This window comes from Danio rerio, chromosome 5 (assembly GCF_049306965.1).
Source record: "Danio rerio strain Tuebingen ecotype United States chromosome 5, GRCz12tu, whole genome shotgun sequence".
Classification (NCBI taxonomy): domain Eukaryota; kingdom Metazoa; phylum Chordata; class Actinopteri; order Cypriniformes; family Danionidae; genus Danio; species Danio rerio.
This window is the reverse complement of record NC_133180.1, coordinates 19,844,038-19,860,938: the sequence shown is the minus strand read 5'-3', so window position 1 is coordinate 19,860,938 and position 16,901 is coordinate 19,844,038. Positions and strand designations below refer to the sequence as shown.

The 16,901-nt window shown below is 40.7% G+C and overlaps 1 protein-coding gene across 13 annotated transcripts in view; it reads right to left on the bottom strand.

The window, feature by feature from the left end:
• Positions 1-16,901, bottom strand: part of unc13ba (unc-13 homolog Ba (C. elegans)) — a 170,195-nt gene that overhangs the window by 104,018 nt on the left and 49,276 nt on the right. For 9 of the 13 annotated variants that reach the window (XM_021476430.3, XM_021476422.3, XM_068221413.2 and 6 more), the window contains one exon: positions 516-16,697. The exons of the other annotated variants lie outside the window; for them this stretch is intronic. In XM_021476430.3, coding sequence (XP_021332105.1) covers positions 516-16,697 — 16,182 coding nt within the window. The remainder of the gene's footprint in view (positions 1-515; positions 16,698-16,901) is intronic. 13 annotated transcript variants of the gene reach the window in all.

Here is a 16,901-nt window from a genome sequence, read left to right as displayed (position 1 = left end):
AGAACTGAATAATCAAGAGGGAATAATTTACAAGAAATTGAACCTGGTCTCAAACTAAATCATGTGAACTCTATTTCTGTCCCAAGTCAGAAATTTCATCATTATAATGAGAAATCTTTGTGAAAAATCAAGTTTGTAGTATTTTTATAATGCCATTTTAATGACAGTGTGAATTTACTATAATAATACTAGATAAACTACTATATTTAAAATCCAAGTACAGTTTAAAGGAATAAATTACCAAAAATGAGCATATTCAATTTTCGGATATAAATTATGCCTTTAATGGTTAATGGATCACGTCATTCTGTAAATGACTTTAAATTTAAAGAGCAAGCTATGTTTGTGTTATATTATTCAATATATGCATGTCTATAAGACTAAAAAAGAAAATATTTAATAATGGGAGTACATAACATAAATAATAGTGGATAAAAATAAATAATTAAATGAAATTAATAAAATAATACATTTTAGAAAGATGGAGGGAAGCCATTTATTATGGTTTTACTAGCCTTTTATCAAAGGTTTTCTGTTGAAGTCTCTCCGATGGCTTTTCTGCACTGGAATCTGTGTTAGGTGTGTCCTTGTCCTTATCTATGCAACCTTGGTAAATTACAGATTTGTCCAAATGTTCAGCTTCCATACAGGGATCTTCTTGTTTACATGCTTCTAGACTGTCTGGACTTGTGTCAAAGCTTGGCTGTTCATGTAAAGAGTTGTCACTTGGACCTTCTGTATCACTGGGATCTGCACTTCCTGTGACCTCTGATTCTGGTGACAATTTATCAGCGTCAGGTTCATTTGTTTCTTCAGGTCTCAAGTCTGGGGGTTTGGACTGAGTAGCAGGTGGGGTGTGGGGAGGTGAATTTTGCCATGGGAAGCCTATTTTCCTCCCAAACATTGATGACATGGTGGTTTCTTCCTTTGCAGGAGCTGATTTTTCCTCTTGGAAGAGACCAGCAGAAAAACCTTTGAAACCAGAAAGCAGACCACTGCTCTCTGCTTGTGGCTGTGAAGGATTGGTACTAACTGAAGTGGCAGGAGAAGAAGAGCCAAACAAAGAGCTGAATGGTCTAGCTGTCTCTGCTGCGCCAGACATTAAACCACCTAGTGAGGATGTAGACAAGCCAGGTAAAGCAAAGATACCCTTAGAAGAAGGTGGTGAGGTTGGTAGTTTGTCTTCATCTAGTAATTTGGGTGTAGAAGGTGGAGTTGCAATGTCCCCTAGCTCTATCTTTGATAGCAGACCTGATTCAGATGTCTGTTTTTGAATAGTTTCAGACATTGTATTGATATCCTTGCATTCATCTATAGCTTCGTGTTGAGATTTGACCTCTTCAATAGCTTTGAATGACTCCGTATCAAGTTCTTTTAATTCTGCTTCAGTTCCTAATTTAGTATCAGCAGGCAATTCAGATTCCAATATTGCATTCGGCTTATTATCAATACTGAGGCTAGCTTGATCTTTAGAGTCTTGGGTTCCATCATGTTCTTTAGTTTCAGGCTTCTCTGGTTGCATGGTTTCATCTGATTTTGTTGCTTCTGTACCTTTAAACAATCCAAAAAGTTCACCTGTAAGGGAGTCTGTTTGAAGACTGGTTGGAAGATTAAAAAATGAACTCTTCTGTTGTTGTGGTTGTGCTGCAGCAGAGGCAGGTGATGTCTTGAAGAAAGATGTCTGTGGTACTGAGAAAAAACTAGAAGCTGCTGGCTTGCTAGGAGCACTTGGACCAGAAAACATTGACATAAATCCAGAAAATGCAGCAGGCTCTGGGGGTCTTTGAGGGCCAGGCATTCTTGGTCTCGGTTGACCAGGAAACACAGGTCTTGGTCCTCTTGGTCCAGGCATTGGAGGTCTTGGCTGACAAAAAGGTCCTGCCATTCTTGTTCTTGGCTGAGCAGAAAAACCCTGCATCCCTGGCTGAGGTACAGTAATTTCTTGTTTGGGGTGTTCCTGCTGCTGAACAGAAGAATTTGATTGTGGATCTAAAGATAGTTGTGCTGATGGTTTGTCACTTTCTTCTGACTTTGTGCTGTCATCTATTTTTTCTCTGTCCTCAGCTTGTTGACTGTTAGAATTTTTCAAGACATTGTCTTTTTCAGATTCAACAGAAGTTGTATCTGTTTTCTGAACATCATCACATTTCTCTGTATCTACAGTGAGAGCTTTCTCATTGTCTACGTGATTCTCAAAATCCAGAGGCTTATTACTCTCTTGAGATTTTTCAAGTTTTACACACACTTCTGTTTCCATATCTCTCTCTACTGGGATACCAGCTTCATTTTGCATTTTATTTTCTTTTGATTCTGATGATATCTCATTTTCAACAGCTTTACCTGTTTCTAATGACACCTCAGATGTTTTCTCACATTCAACCGGCTGCAAAATGCTCTCTTGCTTTGATGAATTCTCTTCAAAATCTGTTTTCTCTAAGCAAGTGGCAGCAGTTTCTTGATCAATTACCATGTCCAGCTCCTCATATTTAAGTTGATTATTAATGGTTTGTCCCTCAAGTGTTTTGTCAACTACAGAAGTTTCTTCATTTTTAAATTGCCCCTCTGTCAGGGAAACAAACTCTTCAGTCTCATTCGTTGTCTCATATGTCATGCAATCAGTTTTCTCTAAATTACTGGTTACAGTTTTATTCTCTGTTGGCATGTCCAGATAATTGTTGTTAAGTTGCTCTGTAACGGCTGTTTCCTTGTTTATTTTGTCAACCACTGAAGTTTCTTCAATTTTAGGTTGTTCCTCTGTCAGAGGAATAACCTCATTAGTCTCATTTACTGATGTCACAGAATTAATTTTCTGTGAACTACTGACTATAGTTTCTTTTTCTTTTCCTTTGTCAAGCTCTTCATTTTTATGTAGATCATTGATGGTTTGTTGCTCATGTGTTTTGTTATTCACTGAGGTGTCTTCATGTTTTGATTGTTCAACTGTCAGTGGTACAACATCTTCAGTCTCATTTATTGACGTCATAATTTTAGCTTTTGCATCATCATTTATGGTCAAGCCAATTTCATCAGTCCTCCTTTCAATATTCATAAGGTTTTCATTCATTTCATCACCCGGTTTCTTGTCTATCTTATCAGGAGGTTCAAAGGTAATTTCTACTGGAACTTCTTTAGCATCAACAGAGTCGTGTTCATCTTTAATTGCATCAGATAATGGTGTAGGTGTTATTTGGGAATCTTCACGTATAGTGGCTGAATCTGCATGTTTTGAGTTGGACTTTTTATCATCTGTGACAGACACAAGATTGACTCCAGTAGATTTTGGTTTATCAGACGAGAACACAGATGGAACTTTAAAAATATTTTCTGGGTCAGAGCCTCCACTGGGACTTGGCCCACCAAACATAGAAAACAGTCCTTTTGCTGTTGTATCCTTGTTGTTGGATTTGGTTGTAGCAACATCAGTTGGTGTTTGCGATTGAGAACCACCACCAAACATGGAAAAAAATCCAGGCCCATTACTATCTTTGGCTCCAGAACCAGGCAAAATCCCTCCAAGTATTGAGGGTCCTGATCCACCTGTCTGTGCTGTTTGCTGAGAAGACCCACCAAACACAGAAAATAGTCCCTTTGGAGTTGGAGCCCTTGGTCCAGGTTCAGTTATAGCCCTTGGAACATGTCCCGGTGGTCCTCTTGGTCTAGGTCCTGGTGGTCCTCTTGGTCCAAGTCCGGGTGGTCCTCTTGGTCCAGGTCCTGGTGGTCCTCTTGGTCTAGGTCCTGGTGGTCCTCTTGGTCCCATTTCTTGGGCCACACTTGGAGTAGGCATGTGTGGTAGTCTTGGTTCAACAAGTATTTCTTTTGGACCAGACACTGGTGGAACTTCCTGGTCATGTTGTGGTTGTGCAACAGATCCACCAAATATAGAAAATAAGCCCTTTCCAGGTGGTTCTTTGGGTACAGATGATGCAGGGGTGGTCTGAGGACTGGCGCTTCCGAACATTGAGAATAATCCTGTACCTGACATTTCTTTGGAGGATGAGGACCCAGGGAGTATACCTCCCAGTATTGACTGTCCACTTTGATGCTGAGACTGACCCAAAGATGAACTGCCAAAAAGTGAGAATAACCCTTTTCCAGATTCCTCTCCAACAGCTGTGTCTTTGAGATTGGAAGAAGTAACAGGTTCAGTACTGGTTATTTCTGCCTCTTCATGTGACCCTGCACTCTGCATTTCCACCTCCTTTGCATTTGGTTCAGATTTTAGCATTGTGGTTTTTAAAGTATCTTCTGATTGTTCCTGTTCATTTTCTGAGGACACTGGTCCAGAATTGATACTCAGTTGTTCAGACAATATTTTAGGGGATGCTTCAGAGTCTTTTATTTCTTCTTCACACTTTGATGAGATGTTAGCACCATCTTCTAGCTTGGACTCTTGTTTGAAGCCACTGGACACTAGGTCATTATTTTTGTCATCTTCAGGATCTGTTTTTGCAGAACCGCTGGACTCAGGAGAGTTACTGCAATTTTGTTCAGCAGGGCTTGGCATTAATTGTGATGAAATTACATCTAAATTGATGACTTCATCCTCAATGTAATCATCATGTTTAATCTCAGAAACTTCTACTAGAGCGTCTGGATATGTCATTATATTACTGTCTTTCGTTTCTTGAGATGTCAAAACTGTTGTAGCTAAATCATCTTGAGAAACATCAGAGCTTTCCAAAGGAGACATATTAATGAGAGACGAAGTAGTTTCATCTTTCTCGGTTGGATTGGGTTCCTCTGTCATGATATCTTCGTCACTAGGACAGTCTTCAGGACTGCTAGCTTCTGAAATCATGATCTGAGGGATAAGCATCTTCCTTGGGATTAAACCAGAAATAACTAGTGATCGTCCCTCAAGTTCAGTAGGTGAAACTGGAGTGAATAATGGTACCTCTTCAATGGACATCATCTCAGACAAAACAACCTGCTGTGAAGAAACATCTAATTGACCAATAGTGTCCACCACAGAATCGACTGCAGAATCAGACTGACAAACCGTTGTTTTCTGAGGTATAGGGTCTTGTAAAGAAGCCTGAATTGATGAACCCAGGGCATCACTTCCACTGACTGTAGCTGAATTGTTTTGGGTTAACAGTTTTTCTGTTAAGTTTAAATCAGTCTGATTGCCAGACATTTCTGTTAATGGAATCTCTTTTACCTGTGTTTGAGGGGTTGAGTGAGTAATTGCAGACCCACATGAAGATGTAGCAGGACTGGTGGTAATCTGAAATGATACATCACGTGTGGTTAAACTTTCTGATATAGAGATCCTTTCAGAAAGGTTTTCTTGAGATTTTGGCTCTGCTGGCATAACAAAAGTAGTCAATGGCTGTGAAATTGTGACAGTACATGTTGAAGCAGAACTCTGAGAAGATGTTTTAATGATCTGAGAAACAGATGCACTGCTGTGTTGAACTAGTGAACTCCTTGTTAAAGACTGGTCAGTCAGAAAAACTTGAGTTTGTATAACTGGTGAAGCTTCTTCAAGTTCGACAGATGGCAGTGTTGTAAATACAGAACTTGAAAGAGGCTCAGTGGGTGACGTTATTAAGGAGGGTGGGGCAGTATTTGCTTGATCAGTAGTTAAAATGGTTCCACTGAACACTGATGTATCAGCAGTTGTCGTCACTGTCTTTTTTGTAGACATGGTCATTTCTTGTTTGGATTCAGAACAATGTTGAAGTGAGGGTTTGATAACTGGCTGTAAGATTATATCACTTTTTTGTGAAACATTAGCTGTTGTTGGCTTTGAGCCTGCTCCATCAAATAATGATATTAATCCTTTGACTGACACATTTTTGCCTGAGACTGAATGTGAGGCTTGATCTGGAGATTGTTGATGAATATCAATTACACTTTGCTTGACAGATGAACTTGTTAAACGTAGTTGTGGACATGCCATGGAATCTCGAGAGTTTGTAACACTTGATGGCACAACAATGACTGATTCTAATACAACGGGAGAAGTTGTTACTGGCAGACTTACAGAAGTAGACACAAAGTCAGTTGACAGACCTTTATCAGGTGTGGATACATCTTGTACTGATATAACTGGAACAACTGAAGTTTGAATATGTGTGTCGTCTAATACTAAGGGCTTACTGATGAACGTAGCTGTACCACTCTGAGGAATGAATTCTTCTCCAAAGCTTTCCACTGTTGATTGTTTGATAAGACCTTTGGATCTTGAGACAGAAGTAGTTGTAGTAATGAATGACTCAGCTTGATTAATAAGTTGGCCACCTTCATTCTTAGTTAATGCCAAGGGTACTGGGTCTCTGCTGGTGATTGACCTTTCATCTAGTCTTTGCTTAGTTGTGTTCTCTGCGGAAACTATGTGAGTCACAGATTTTGTAGGCTGGCCACTGAAGACCACCACTTTAGATGAATCACCGATTTGTGTAGGGACATGACAGCCATGTGGATCAACATAGGTGTTGCATGCAACTGGAGGCTCCTTGTCAAGTAATTGTCTGTTGACTGGTTCAATAGGTTTGATTTGAGCTTCATTTGGTTGTAAAGAAGGTTTGGGGAACTGCAAATCAGTCATTTGCAGTGATCTTATCAAGTGAACTGATGTCTCTTCCGTTTGAGTAGGCAAACTGGATTGAAAAGATAGGTTTGATGCTTGTGATTCAGCTAAGCTCTTTGACTGGGTTACCAACATTCCCTGAGTTCCTGACAGCCGAGGAGAATCTGTCTTTTTTGTTGTAGCTGAAATTTGAACAGCTTTTATAGGTGCTATACATGATGATGTGTTCTGGGTGGATATGCCACTAGTTCTAGGAGATGAAAGATCTCTGATGTCATCATCCCTTTTGTTTCTTTTGATGTCGATCTTTATGTCAGAAGTCAAGTCGACAGCTCCAGCATATGATTTTTTACAAGCAGAACTACCATTGTCTGGATATCTGTTCCCAATCACTGATTTCTCCTCTACACTTCTAGTATAATCCACCAGGTGACCATTCTCAAGAACAGAAGGACTATAGTGTTTTGTAAGTTGAACATTAACAGAAAAGTCCAATGGTTTGTTGAATGGCTGAGATTCTACATTTTGTGTCTTTGTAACTGAAAGGATTCCATTTCGGTGATAGGTGGGGATCTGCTGGCGCAACAAAGGCTCTATAGTATGACGTCCATTCATTGATTGTTTTTGGTTTGCGTTGCCTTTTACTACTAAAGAAGTACCATGTGACTGTTTTTGAAGGATCTGTTGAGATGGTGAAAAAGATTCAACTATTAATGGCATTCCTGTTGAATCTTTTCTTGAACACTTGTTGATGACTGCTTTATCTTTGACAAGAGGCATTACTCCACTTGAAAGCATTTCTTCTGTTGATTCCTCATACATTTTACAAGTTGATCGGACAACTGACAAATCAACAGTGGATTTAACAGTGTTAGCTGGTGCAGAAGGTACTTTTGCTGCATGAGCCATAGTTGATTTCAAAGAGAAAGGTGAAACATCCTCACATAATTTGTTTTGAATTCGAACTGGTTTAGGAAGCAAAGGAGGATCTACAATTAATGGTACACCTGGTAGTCCTTTAAAACATTCAGCATCAGTGGCTTGTCTTGTTTTTAAAAGTGACATCACACCATCTTCCATCCTAACCTCTTCAGAAATTTCTGATGACTTCGAAAGGAGTTTTGGAGACATGTCAACTATGTTTTTGATTGTATTAGCAGGTGCTGTGTGTATTCTGTTGGAAGTTCCTGAAAAAGATGCTTGATGTTTCATTTGAAATATTGCTACTTCACTATGAAAGGAACACTCAGTAGTAGAGATGACTTTAGGGGACTGTTGGGGTGAAGTACTGCTATTCTTTTCCTTATGTGTTCTTTCTGATCTTTCCTGAACCTGTGATGGAGATATGGACTCCAATATATAATTTTCTTTAGAATCAGAAGGTATAACAATTAACGGCAATCCATGGGATGTCTCTGTGTCAGAAACACAAGGTGATGTTTTTCGTTTCATCAGTGGCATTGGAGATAATTCCAGCTTTACCTCTTGGATTTTTTCAGTTGGCTTAGGAGACATATCTAATACAGTTTTAACAGCACTGGCTGGAGCAGAGGCTCCCTGAAAACTATGTGCTTGTTGATTTAAGACTGGAACTAACTTGGATGTTTGCAAATCCATCTTCTGTTGTAAACCATCACGTTGTGTAAAATTTGATTTTGATTCAAATCTTTGGGGAAATGATTTCTGCTGTTGTGTTGGAGGCTCCATAATCAGAGATATACCAACAATCTCCTCATTGCAATCTGAGATTGATGTTGATCTTGTCCTCATAAGTGGCAGTGCTTCCTTTTGAACTGCCTCAGTTACTACGGCTGCACAAGTAGTTGATTTCGCAGACATGTCTATTGTAGCTTTAACTGCATTTGCTGGAGCAGTTGATGATTCATGATAATTTGAAGGGTGCACTGGCAAACTTGCAGTTCTATTATAATGGGATGTTTGTCTGTGTACAGCAGAGCCTTCCTGAGAATATTTGGGTTCACCATATATTATCTGTGGCAATGATTTACGCCTTTGTGAGAGAAGATTTTCTTTTGTTATTGATGGCTCAACAAGCAAAGGCAAACCAACAAGCTCTTCATTGCCATCTGAGATTGATGATGATCTTGCTCTCACAAGTGGCAGCGCTTCCTTTTGCATTGCTTCAGAAACTACAGCCAATGGAGCAGTTGATTTTGCAGACATATCTAATGTAGCTTTGATTGTATTCGCTGGAGCAGTAGATGTTTGATAAGTGTGTTGCATTGGCAAATTTGCAGTTCTGCTGTAAATACTGTTTTGGATGTTTAAAGCAGGTTCTTCATGGAAAAAGTTGGATTTACTAGATATAAGCTGGGGTAATGACTGATACCTTTGTAAGATATTTGTCTCATGTGCTGATGCCTCTACAAGCAAAGGCAAACCCACTGAGTTTGTATTCAATTCTGTGATTGAAGCCCGTCTGCTTCTTAGAAGTGGTACTGCTTCATTTACAGAGGTGTCAGTGATTTTCATCTCTGCATGCTTACCAGCTGTCTTTGAAGTCATATCCAGTGTTGATTTGACTGAATTTGCTGGAGAAGTGTTCCCATTATGCAATTGTCCAGTCATGTGATTCTTTCCCAAAAACTCTGTAGCAAGTGAAGTCTGCCTTATAAGGCCAATTTGTTTATTTTTAACAGGCACCTTCAATGCTGGGCTTAACACTGGTGATGTCTTTATTTCAGGACGTATATGTGGCAATGGTGCTTGAGGTATGGATGTTGGCACATGGCTGGGTTTGGCACTTCTTATTAAAGGACCTCCTTCTAGCCGATCAAGCTGAGCTGGTGTTGAGACTGACTTGATTGCTGACTTTGGAGGGGAATCTGCCAGAACTTTGGCAGAGCTTACTTGAGAGCCACCTGCTTTGACCAGCTGAGCCGAGGCTTGTCCAGAAATCTGGGGTTTTTGCTTTGATGATTTGGGTGCTTCGTTACTGCACCTGTCGTTTTGTCTGGACACTCCACAGTCTGGAGGAAAGTATCGAGGTTGGCTTCGTGGCGAAGGTGGAGCAGATACAGTTCCCATTGGTACATCAGACATTGTCACACAGATATTTTGGACTTCCAGAGCTGGAAATGTGATATTAATTTCTTTCACTTCATCAGTTAACTCAACAGTAAGGTCAACAGCTGCTGTCTTACTCATCTCAGATATTTCCTCATTCTGTTTTTTATCCTTTAGCTTTGTTGTGGTAAAGTCAATCACGTCCTGAATAGAATTTTCAGTATTAGCATCTACCTGAGATTTCTCATCATTACATTTGTCTTTTTTGCTCAAGGTTCCAGAGAAATCCATAGGCTTAGTGCAAAAAAGAGAGTCGATTGCCACTTGAGGCTTGTTAAAGAGTAAATTTTGTGGTGGTGGCAATGACATTTTTTGATTTGACATCACTGTGCAAGATTTTGGCTTTATGGGAAGTGCTGCAGTCTTGGAGCTTTCAAAATGAGAAGATTCCTCAGATGGTTTTGACTGTGTTGACTGTGATTGCTGCCTTGCCAGTTTGTGTTTCTGAGATGATGCAGAATGCTTAGAACTAATACTTGCTGTGAGTTGTGTGGTCGAAACTGAGGCTGGTTGAGCAGGCAATATTCCAGGTGTTGTGCTTGCAATAGGCTGTGTAAGCCCATTCTGTTTTGTTGAACTTGTTGGTGTTACAGGAAGTGTCCTAGCTGATGTAGGTGGAGTCCCATTTCCCTTCACTATATCAGGAAGTTTTCTAGATGATGCCTGACTTTGTGGAGTAATTGTAGACCCTGTTGGTGCTACAGGTATGTTTTTAGCTACCTGTGGTGCAGTAGATGTCTTTTCAACAAAGTTTCCAATGGTGGAAAATATGGGATTGAAAGTTTGTTTCATCTGAGCTTTCTGCTCAACATGCGTATCATCTACTTGGCCAATCACAATTTCAGGAATTGAAGATTTTGTAGTTGAGGGATGCTGTCTATGGCCCATTGAGGAAGTAGAAGTCCGTTGAGGAAAGGATTTTGGCACTGACACTTGAGGAAAAAGATCTTTAATACTCTGATTTCTCCAGTATGGTCCACCATGACATAGATCATTTGCCTTCTTTGAGAGATCAGCTGCTTCTAGCTGCTCTACTGTAGAAATTATACCTGGCTCTTGAGAACCCATTTTTACTTTTTGGAGTTTATACACACTATAATCAACAACTTGCTCTGCATGTGCATTTACAGACTCATGAAACATTTGGGAGAACCGCTCAAGGTTCATGTTCATAATCCTGTCACCTTTCTGAAGAGCTGAAGACAAATCAACAGGAGCATTTCTGAGCTGAGAGTCACACTGATTGTTCCCAGGTATTCCAGGCATTTCATATTCATTGAATAGAGGTATTTTAAAACCACAAAGTGTCATCTTTGGTTTATCCTTTTTATGAAGAATACTAGATATATTTTCAGTGATTTGTTCCAAGATGCGGCTCTCCTCTGGGGTTGCACATGCATAAAGATGCTTACCAGCCCTATCAGTCAAAAGAGAGTAAATATATTCCTCATCCATGTAAACATAATATCCACAATCTCCTGCCTCAGCCGGCCACCACATTCCCTGCTCCAACAAGCACAGCCACTGTTGGTACCACTCAGAATCTTCAAAAATCATATCATCGTCTATATCTCCATTGGCAGCTACTGTGCTACTGAGGTTGACAGCACCTGGAGTCAAATCTAATGGCCCCTTTTTCTCAGTTAGTCGCTTGAAGAATCTGGAGTCAAATTTCAAATTATAGGGTGGTTTGGGAAAAATGTTTGTTGGGCATGAATATGCATCTGCTGGTGGGTTTTTAGCAGCTTCTTTCTCCATCCAATGTTTTTTATCACTGCAGTCATGCAAATTGCCAGAGCCTCCCAAGGGTTTCTTGTTACTCATGTCAAACACAAACACATCCTCTCCATTTGCTAGTGGAAGACTACTTTGAAATGGTAAACTGGGAACATCCTGCCAGGGATGAGATGGGATATGGAACTGACTAGGATCCATATTTTTTAAGTTCCACCATTCAGGTCTCTCCACAACTGGTTCAAAAGGTAATGGTCCAACCTGATTTGGAAAAGAATAGTCTGGAACTTGTGTTGCTAGGGTCTCCAATAGAACATATTCATTCAGCTGCTGCCAAAGAAGTGCTTCGATGAGACATTGATGTTCATACAGTTCTGGTGGGATCACACCATGTTCAGCAAATACGTGCAATAAATCTTGGTAGCCATAATTATTAGCAGTCCCATACAAGAGTCTTTGGATCTCATCTATGTACTGTTGCGTAGACTGCACTGCAGGATGCAAGTTAGCAGGTTGTTGAACCACTTCACTTGCAATTTTGTTTGACTCTAAACTCCCGGTGCTGCATGATACTTTAGGAGTGGTGTCTTCTGTACTCTGCTTAGATTTCATTTCATCAAGGAAGGCCTTCTGTGGATCCTTACTTTTTGCTGTAGTGTCAGATTCATTGGTTCCAGATTTAAAAATTCCAGAAAGTATACTTGTAGCACTGTTAACACTACTTTTTGTTTCTTCTTTGATTGGAGGAGATTTAGGTGAAGACTCTTCTTCTGAGATCTTGCTAAATAATCCAGACAACAAACCTTTTTGTGCTGAAACCTTTTGATCTTTTTCACTTCCATCTTCAGAGGACTCAACTGGTTTGGCCCTCTGAATCTGTGGGCGAACCTGACTAGGTTTAATTCCAGTACGTTCCTGTTGCTGTTGCTTGGGTTTCTGACCAGGAGAAGCTTCAGTTGTTGCTGGCGATTCTTCAGCTGTTGAAGTAAGTTTGCTTAAAAATCCAGATAAAATGCCACTAGATTCATTTTGCTGACTGGTGATACTTTGAACAGATGCATTTGCTTGTTGATTGCTTGACTGGGCATGTTGCTGCAAAGATTCATCTGAGGTAGCCATTTTGAAAATGCTAGAAAACAGACCACCAGATTGATTTTGCTCTGGTTTTGCTCCTTGTATTGTAGTTTGACCTTGACATTGTGGACTTTGAGTCTGTCTTCCTGAGGCAGGATTTGACTGCTGTCCCCCAAAAGCTGGTTTTGGATTTGCAGCTTCTGACCCCATCTTCAAAAGACCAGAAAGAAGTCCACCTGATTGGCTTGAAGCGGCTGACTGCTGGGAAGATGTGTGACTCTGTCCTGAGGCATCTGGCCTACTTGTTTGTTGGTTATGCTGACCTCCAGGGGCAGGCTTTGTTGACTGAGCAGGAGTATCTACTGAGGCAAGTTTGTTGAAAAAGCCTGAGAGCAAACCCCCTTGTGGTGGCTCTGGAGTTGGGGTATGAGATGGAATCTGATTTTGTCTTTGTAAAGGCTGCCTGATTCCCTGCTGCTGTTGACTTGATCCAGGTGGTCCTTGTTTTGACTGTGTTGTTGATGCAGGGGATCCTTGTTGTGATGGTGCTGGTGTCTGATTAGTTGAAAAAAGCCCAGAAAAGAACCCACCTGATTGGCTAGAGGACTGCTGATGGACAATTTCATTTGGACCAGACTTACTAGTCTGCTGTGTGGTTTGTGACTGGGGTTGTGGGGTTGCTGTGTCTGCAATCTTATTTAGCAACCCAGAGAATATCCCACCTGATCCACTTTGAGGTATTTGCTGAGAAGGAACTTGGTTTTGTCCTTGCAAGTTTTGCATGTTACTTTGCTGTGCGTTAGTTTGACCAGAACCAGAGGTTTCCTGTTGTGACATATTCTGGGGAACTTGCTCTTTGGCATTATTGTTGTCTGAAGCACTAATACCAAACAGCCCAGAAAGAAAGCCACCTGTTTGAGAAGATGGTGGTTGGTCAGGGGGATTAGGGCTCTGATGTGATGTCAGGCTACTATTTCCAGGATGTGGCTGTTGAGAAGCACTCTCTGGAGCTGTTAGCTTATTCAAAAATCCTGAAAACATTCCACTTGCTGTAGCAGATGTTTGTGGTGTCTGTGCATTTGGTTTGCTGGGTTGCTGTTGATTAGGCTGTCTGCTTGGACCACCTGATTGTTGTGACCCTGTAAGAGCACTCTCTGTAAGTTTCAGAAGTCCCCCAAAAAGTCCACCTGTTTGACTTGGTGGTGGTTCAGCTGGCTGTGATTGAGATTGTGGTTGACACTTTATTTCTGGTTGTTGTTGACTACTGCTTTGTTGTGATATTTGCGGCTGTGGAGGCTGGGAGACAACTTCAGGTGCTGAAATGGTCTCAGGAGTCTTTAATTTTAAAAGCCCAGATAAGAAACTTCCTGACTGAGGTTGAGGTGAAGCACCTTGTGATGGCTCATTAGATACACTTTCCAAACTTACTTGTTTTGGGACATTCTGCTTTTCAGGAACTGGTGCTGATTGGGCAGATGTTGTTTGCGAGTTTGAAACTGTGTCACTGGCCAATTTTAACAACCCAGAAAAAAGTCCAGTACTCTGTGGTTGGCTGTGGCTTTGAGCTGCAGGTTGGCTCTGGCCTTGAGCTCCAGGTGTTTCCTGAAGGGCATTGCCTTCGCTTGAGGGTTGTTGATGTTGTGGGGATGCTGATTGGTTGTTTGTGTTAAAGCTTTCAGGGGCAGCAATTTTCAGTATTCCAGACAACAATCCTCCTGACTGTGGAGGTGCTGTTCCTGGCTGAATCTGGTTCGTGTTTTGGGTGCCAGTAACAGTAGAAAGTAGCCCTGAGAGTAATCCGCCTTGTTGAGATTGAACAGAACTTTCTTGGGGTTTGTTGATTCCAGATATAAGACTAGATAGCAAGCCCTGAGGCTGGGGTTGTGTCTGTGTATCAGTTTGTGACATTGGTTTCACCTGGTCCTCTTCTTTCATAATTGTTTCATCTTTAGGTGCGTTTTCATTTCTCTCAGCTTGGTCTGAACCCAATGCATCACTTTTAATTTCACTTTGATATTCAGCAGATAGAGACTCATTATGATGATTTGTTGCACCATCATTTTCTGCAACAACATCTGCAGAAGATTCTATATGGTCTGTTTTTTCAGGATTCACAATGACAGTGGGAATATTATGTGTAGCCGTTGTCTTTGATGAGGCTTGTGTTCCAGTCTGTGGCTTTGGTTGTTGAGTTGGACTTGCCTTAAACAGATTGGAGAACCATCCAGTGTCTGCGTTTCCTTTGGAAACACTTTCAAGCAGGGCAGAACGACTAGACAGTGGTGTTTTAGTACCAGCTTGGGGTATACCAGGTTTAGGAGGATTGGAATCCTCACCTGTTGTCAGTTTTAGAAATCCAGACAGCAAACCACCCTCTTGTTTAGGTGCCTGAGTACTGTCTGGCGCATCAGAGGAAAAGAAAGGGAGCTTTAATTTATTTCCAAGAGAACTAGATACATCCTCAGCTTTTGAAGCCTCAGTTGGCTTAAAAATAGAAAACATTGAGGGGGTATCGTTTGATTTTTGGTCATCTGTTGTATTGTTTGATATAAGTGAATTCAGTGACTTCTTAAATGGGCTGAAGAATCCAGTATCTTCTGCGGGTGTTTGACCAGCAGGAATAGCTTCAATTTTTGTCTCTTCTAGCTTGTACATAGCACCTCTGGGCAGGGAATCAGGCAACTCACCAGATGATTCTGTTTCAGGTAAGAGCTCTACTGATCCACTTACCGAACCCCCACATGAGAGCTGGTGCTCAGGATGTGCACCTGATCCTTCTAAAGACAAACTCTTGAATTTATCAACTGATCCTTCTTTAGACTCTGTCTTTTCCTGCGATGTGTTTGTTTGAGAAGTAGTTTCAGCACTAGTTTTGTCTCCAAAAAGCCTGAAAGGGCTTAATCTTCCTAGTACTGAATCAACTACTGTTTGAGTCTGACTTGGAGTGGAGTCCTGAGTTTGTGAGCCAGTTGAATCAGAAATGTTCACAGCATCAGCCTCAGAAGCAGCACTAGCTGGTCGACTGACCTCTGGAGACTGAAATGGCAAAAGTGATTGCAAAGAAAACTTCTTGTCTGCATTAGCTTCCTGGTTAGCAGGTGGTACAATAGCAACAGGAGTTGGACTTCCAGTCGGTTTGGGTATGAAAGAAAATAGTTTGGAAATACCAGACTCTGACTGGGGAGGAACTGGAGATGGAGTTTTTGCAGCAGATTCTGTTGATTCTATATTTTCCGCTGCTGGTTTGGTATTTGTTATTGAGCTAAACAATGAGCTCATGGCATTTTTAACACCTGCAATTCCTTGCTCCACAGCCTTTTCCTCTTTTACCTCAGCTGGTTTGTACTCGGGTTTCTTTTCTTTACTTATTGTTTCTGTTTCTGTTTTTGTGTCAATTTTATCCATTGATTCGTACTTACTAATTTCCTCCTCTCTACCCGCCAAATATTCAGATACAGAGTCAACTAAGTTCTGAAGTTCATCCATCGTGTCATGATACTCCTTATTTGGTTGCTCTAAAGATGACAACATTACATCCGGGTTCCTTGTGCAAATATTTCTCATAACACTTTTTTGTTCATAATAGTCCTGGGACCATTCATCATAAGAGGAAATACATCTTGCATTACTGTAGTAACTGTCATATTCATATTGTGCATCCTCTTCTACAAATGCCATATCATCTAGCTCCTCTTCAGACCCAAGAGAGAACTGCATTTCATCTGATCCTGCAGACCCATATTCACTTCTTGCTTTCATTCTGGCTTCCTCCTCCTCACAGTAAATTGTATAGTTTTCAAGAGTATCTTCAAATGAGGTTTTGGCCCACATCCTAGTTTTGTACAACAGTCCTTCTGTATATGATGTATTTTCTGCCCTGCGAAGGTGGCTAATTGAAGGAATTATGGAAATTTCAGGAGGGGAAATTTCCTCCTCAAAGTCTCTTACTTCCTTACAGACCAAATGGACCTCACTGCTATTTCTTCTAATGGGATTACCAGATTCATCATAGTCATCTGCTTCCTCAGGGGACATTGCATCACATTTTTCTGTCTGAGAGACGTGACTGCCTTTGGTGTCACCTGGGCTGGTCACGATTCTATAAATTTCACTTTTGGTGTCATCATCATCATCCCACTTTTTCTGCTCTGGTTCCAGATAATCATCCAGTATATTGTTATCAACTTTGTATTTGGTCTCCCAGTCTTCAACTCCCATGCCAGAGTCCACTGGAATCATTCGGACAGCGTCTGCACCATTTGAAAATCTGGTGTGCATGAAGTAAAGGTGCCAAAAGCATGGATAAAAAGAAGAATCAACATAAAGATAAATAAACAAAATCTTAAAATCAAAAATCACAGATGGATAGAAATGAAAATAAATTAAAATGCATGTATGAAACAACTGAAACTGTTGAAGAACATTTTATGGTAATGACAGAATGCAAAAACATGCCTCTTTATAATACATA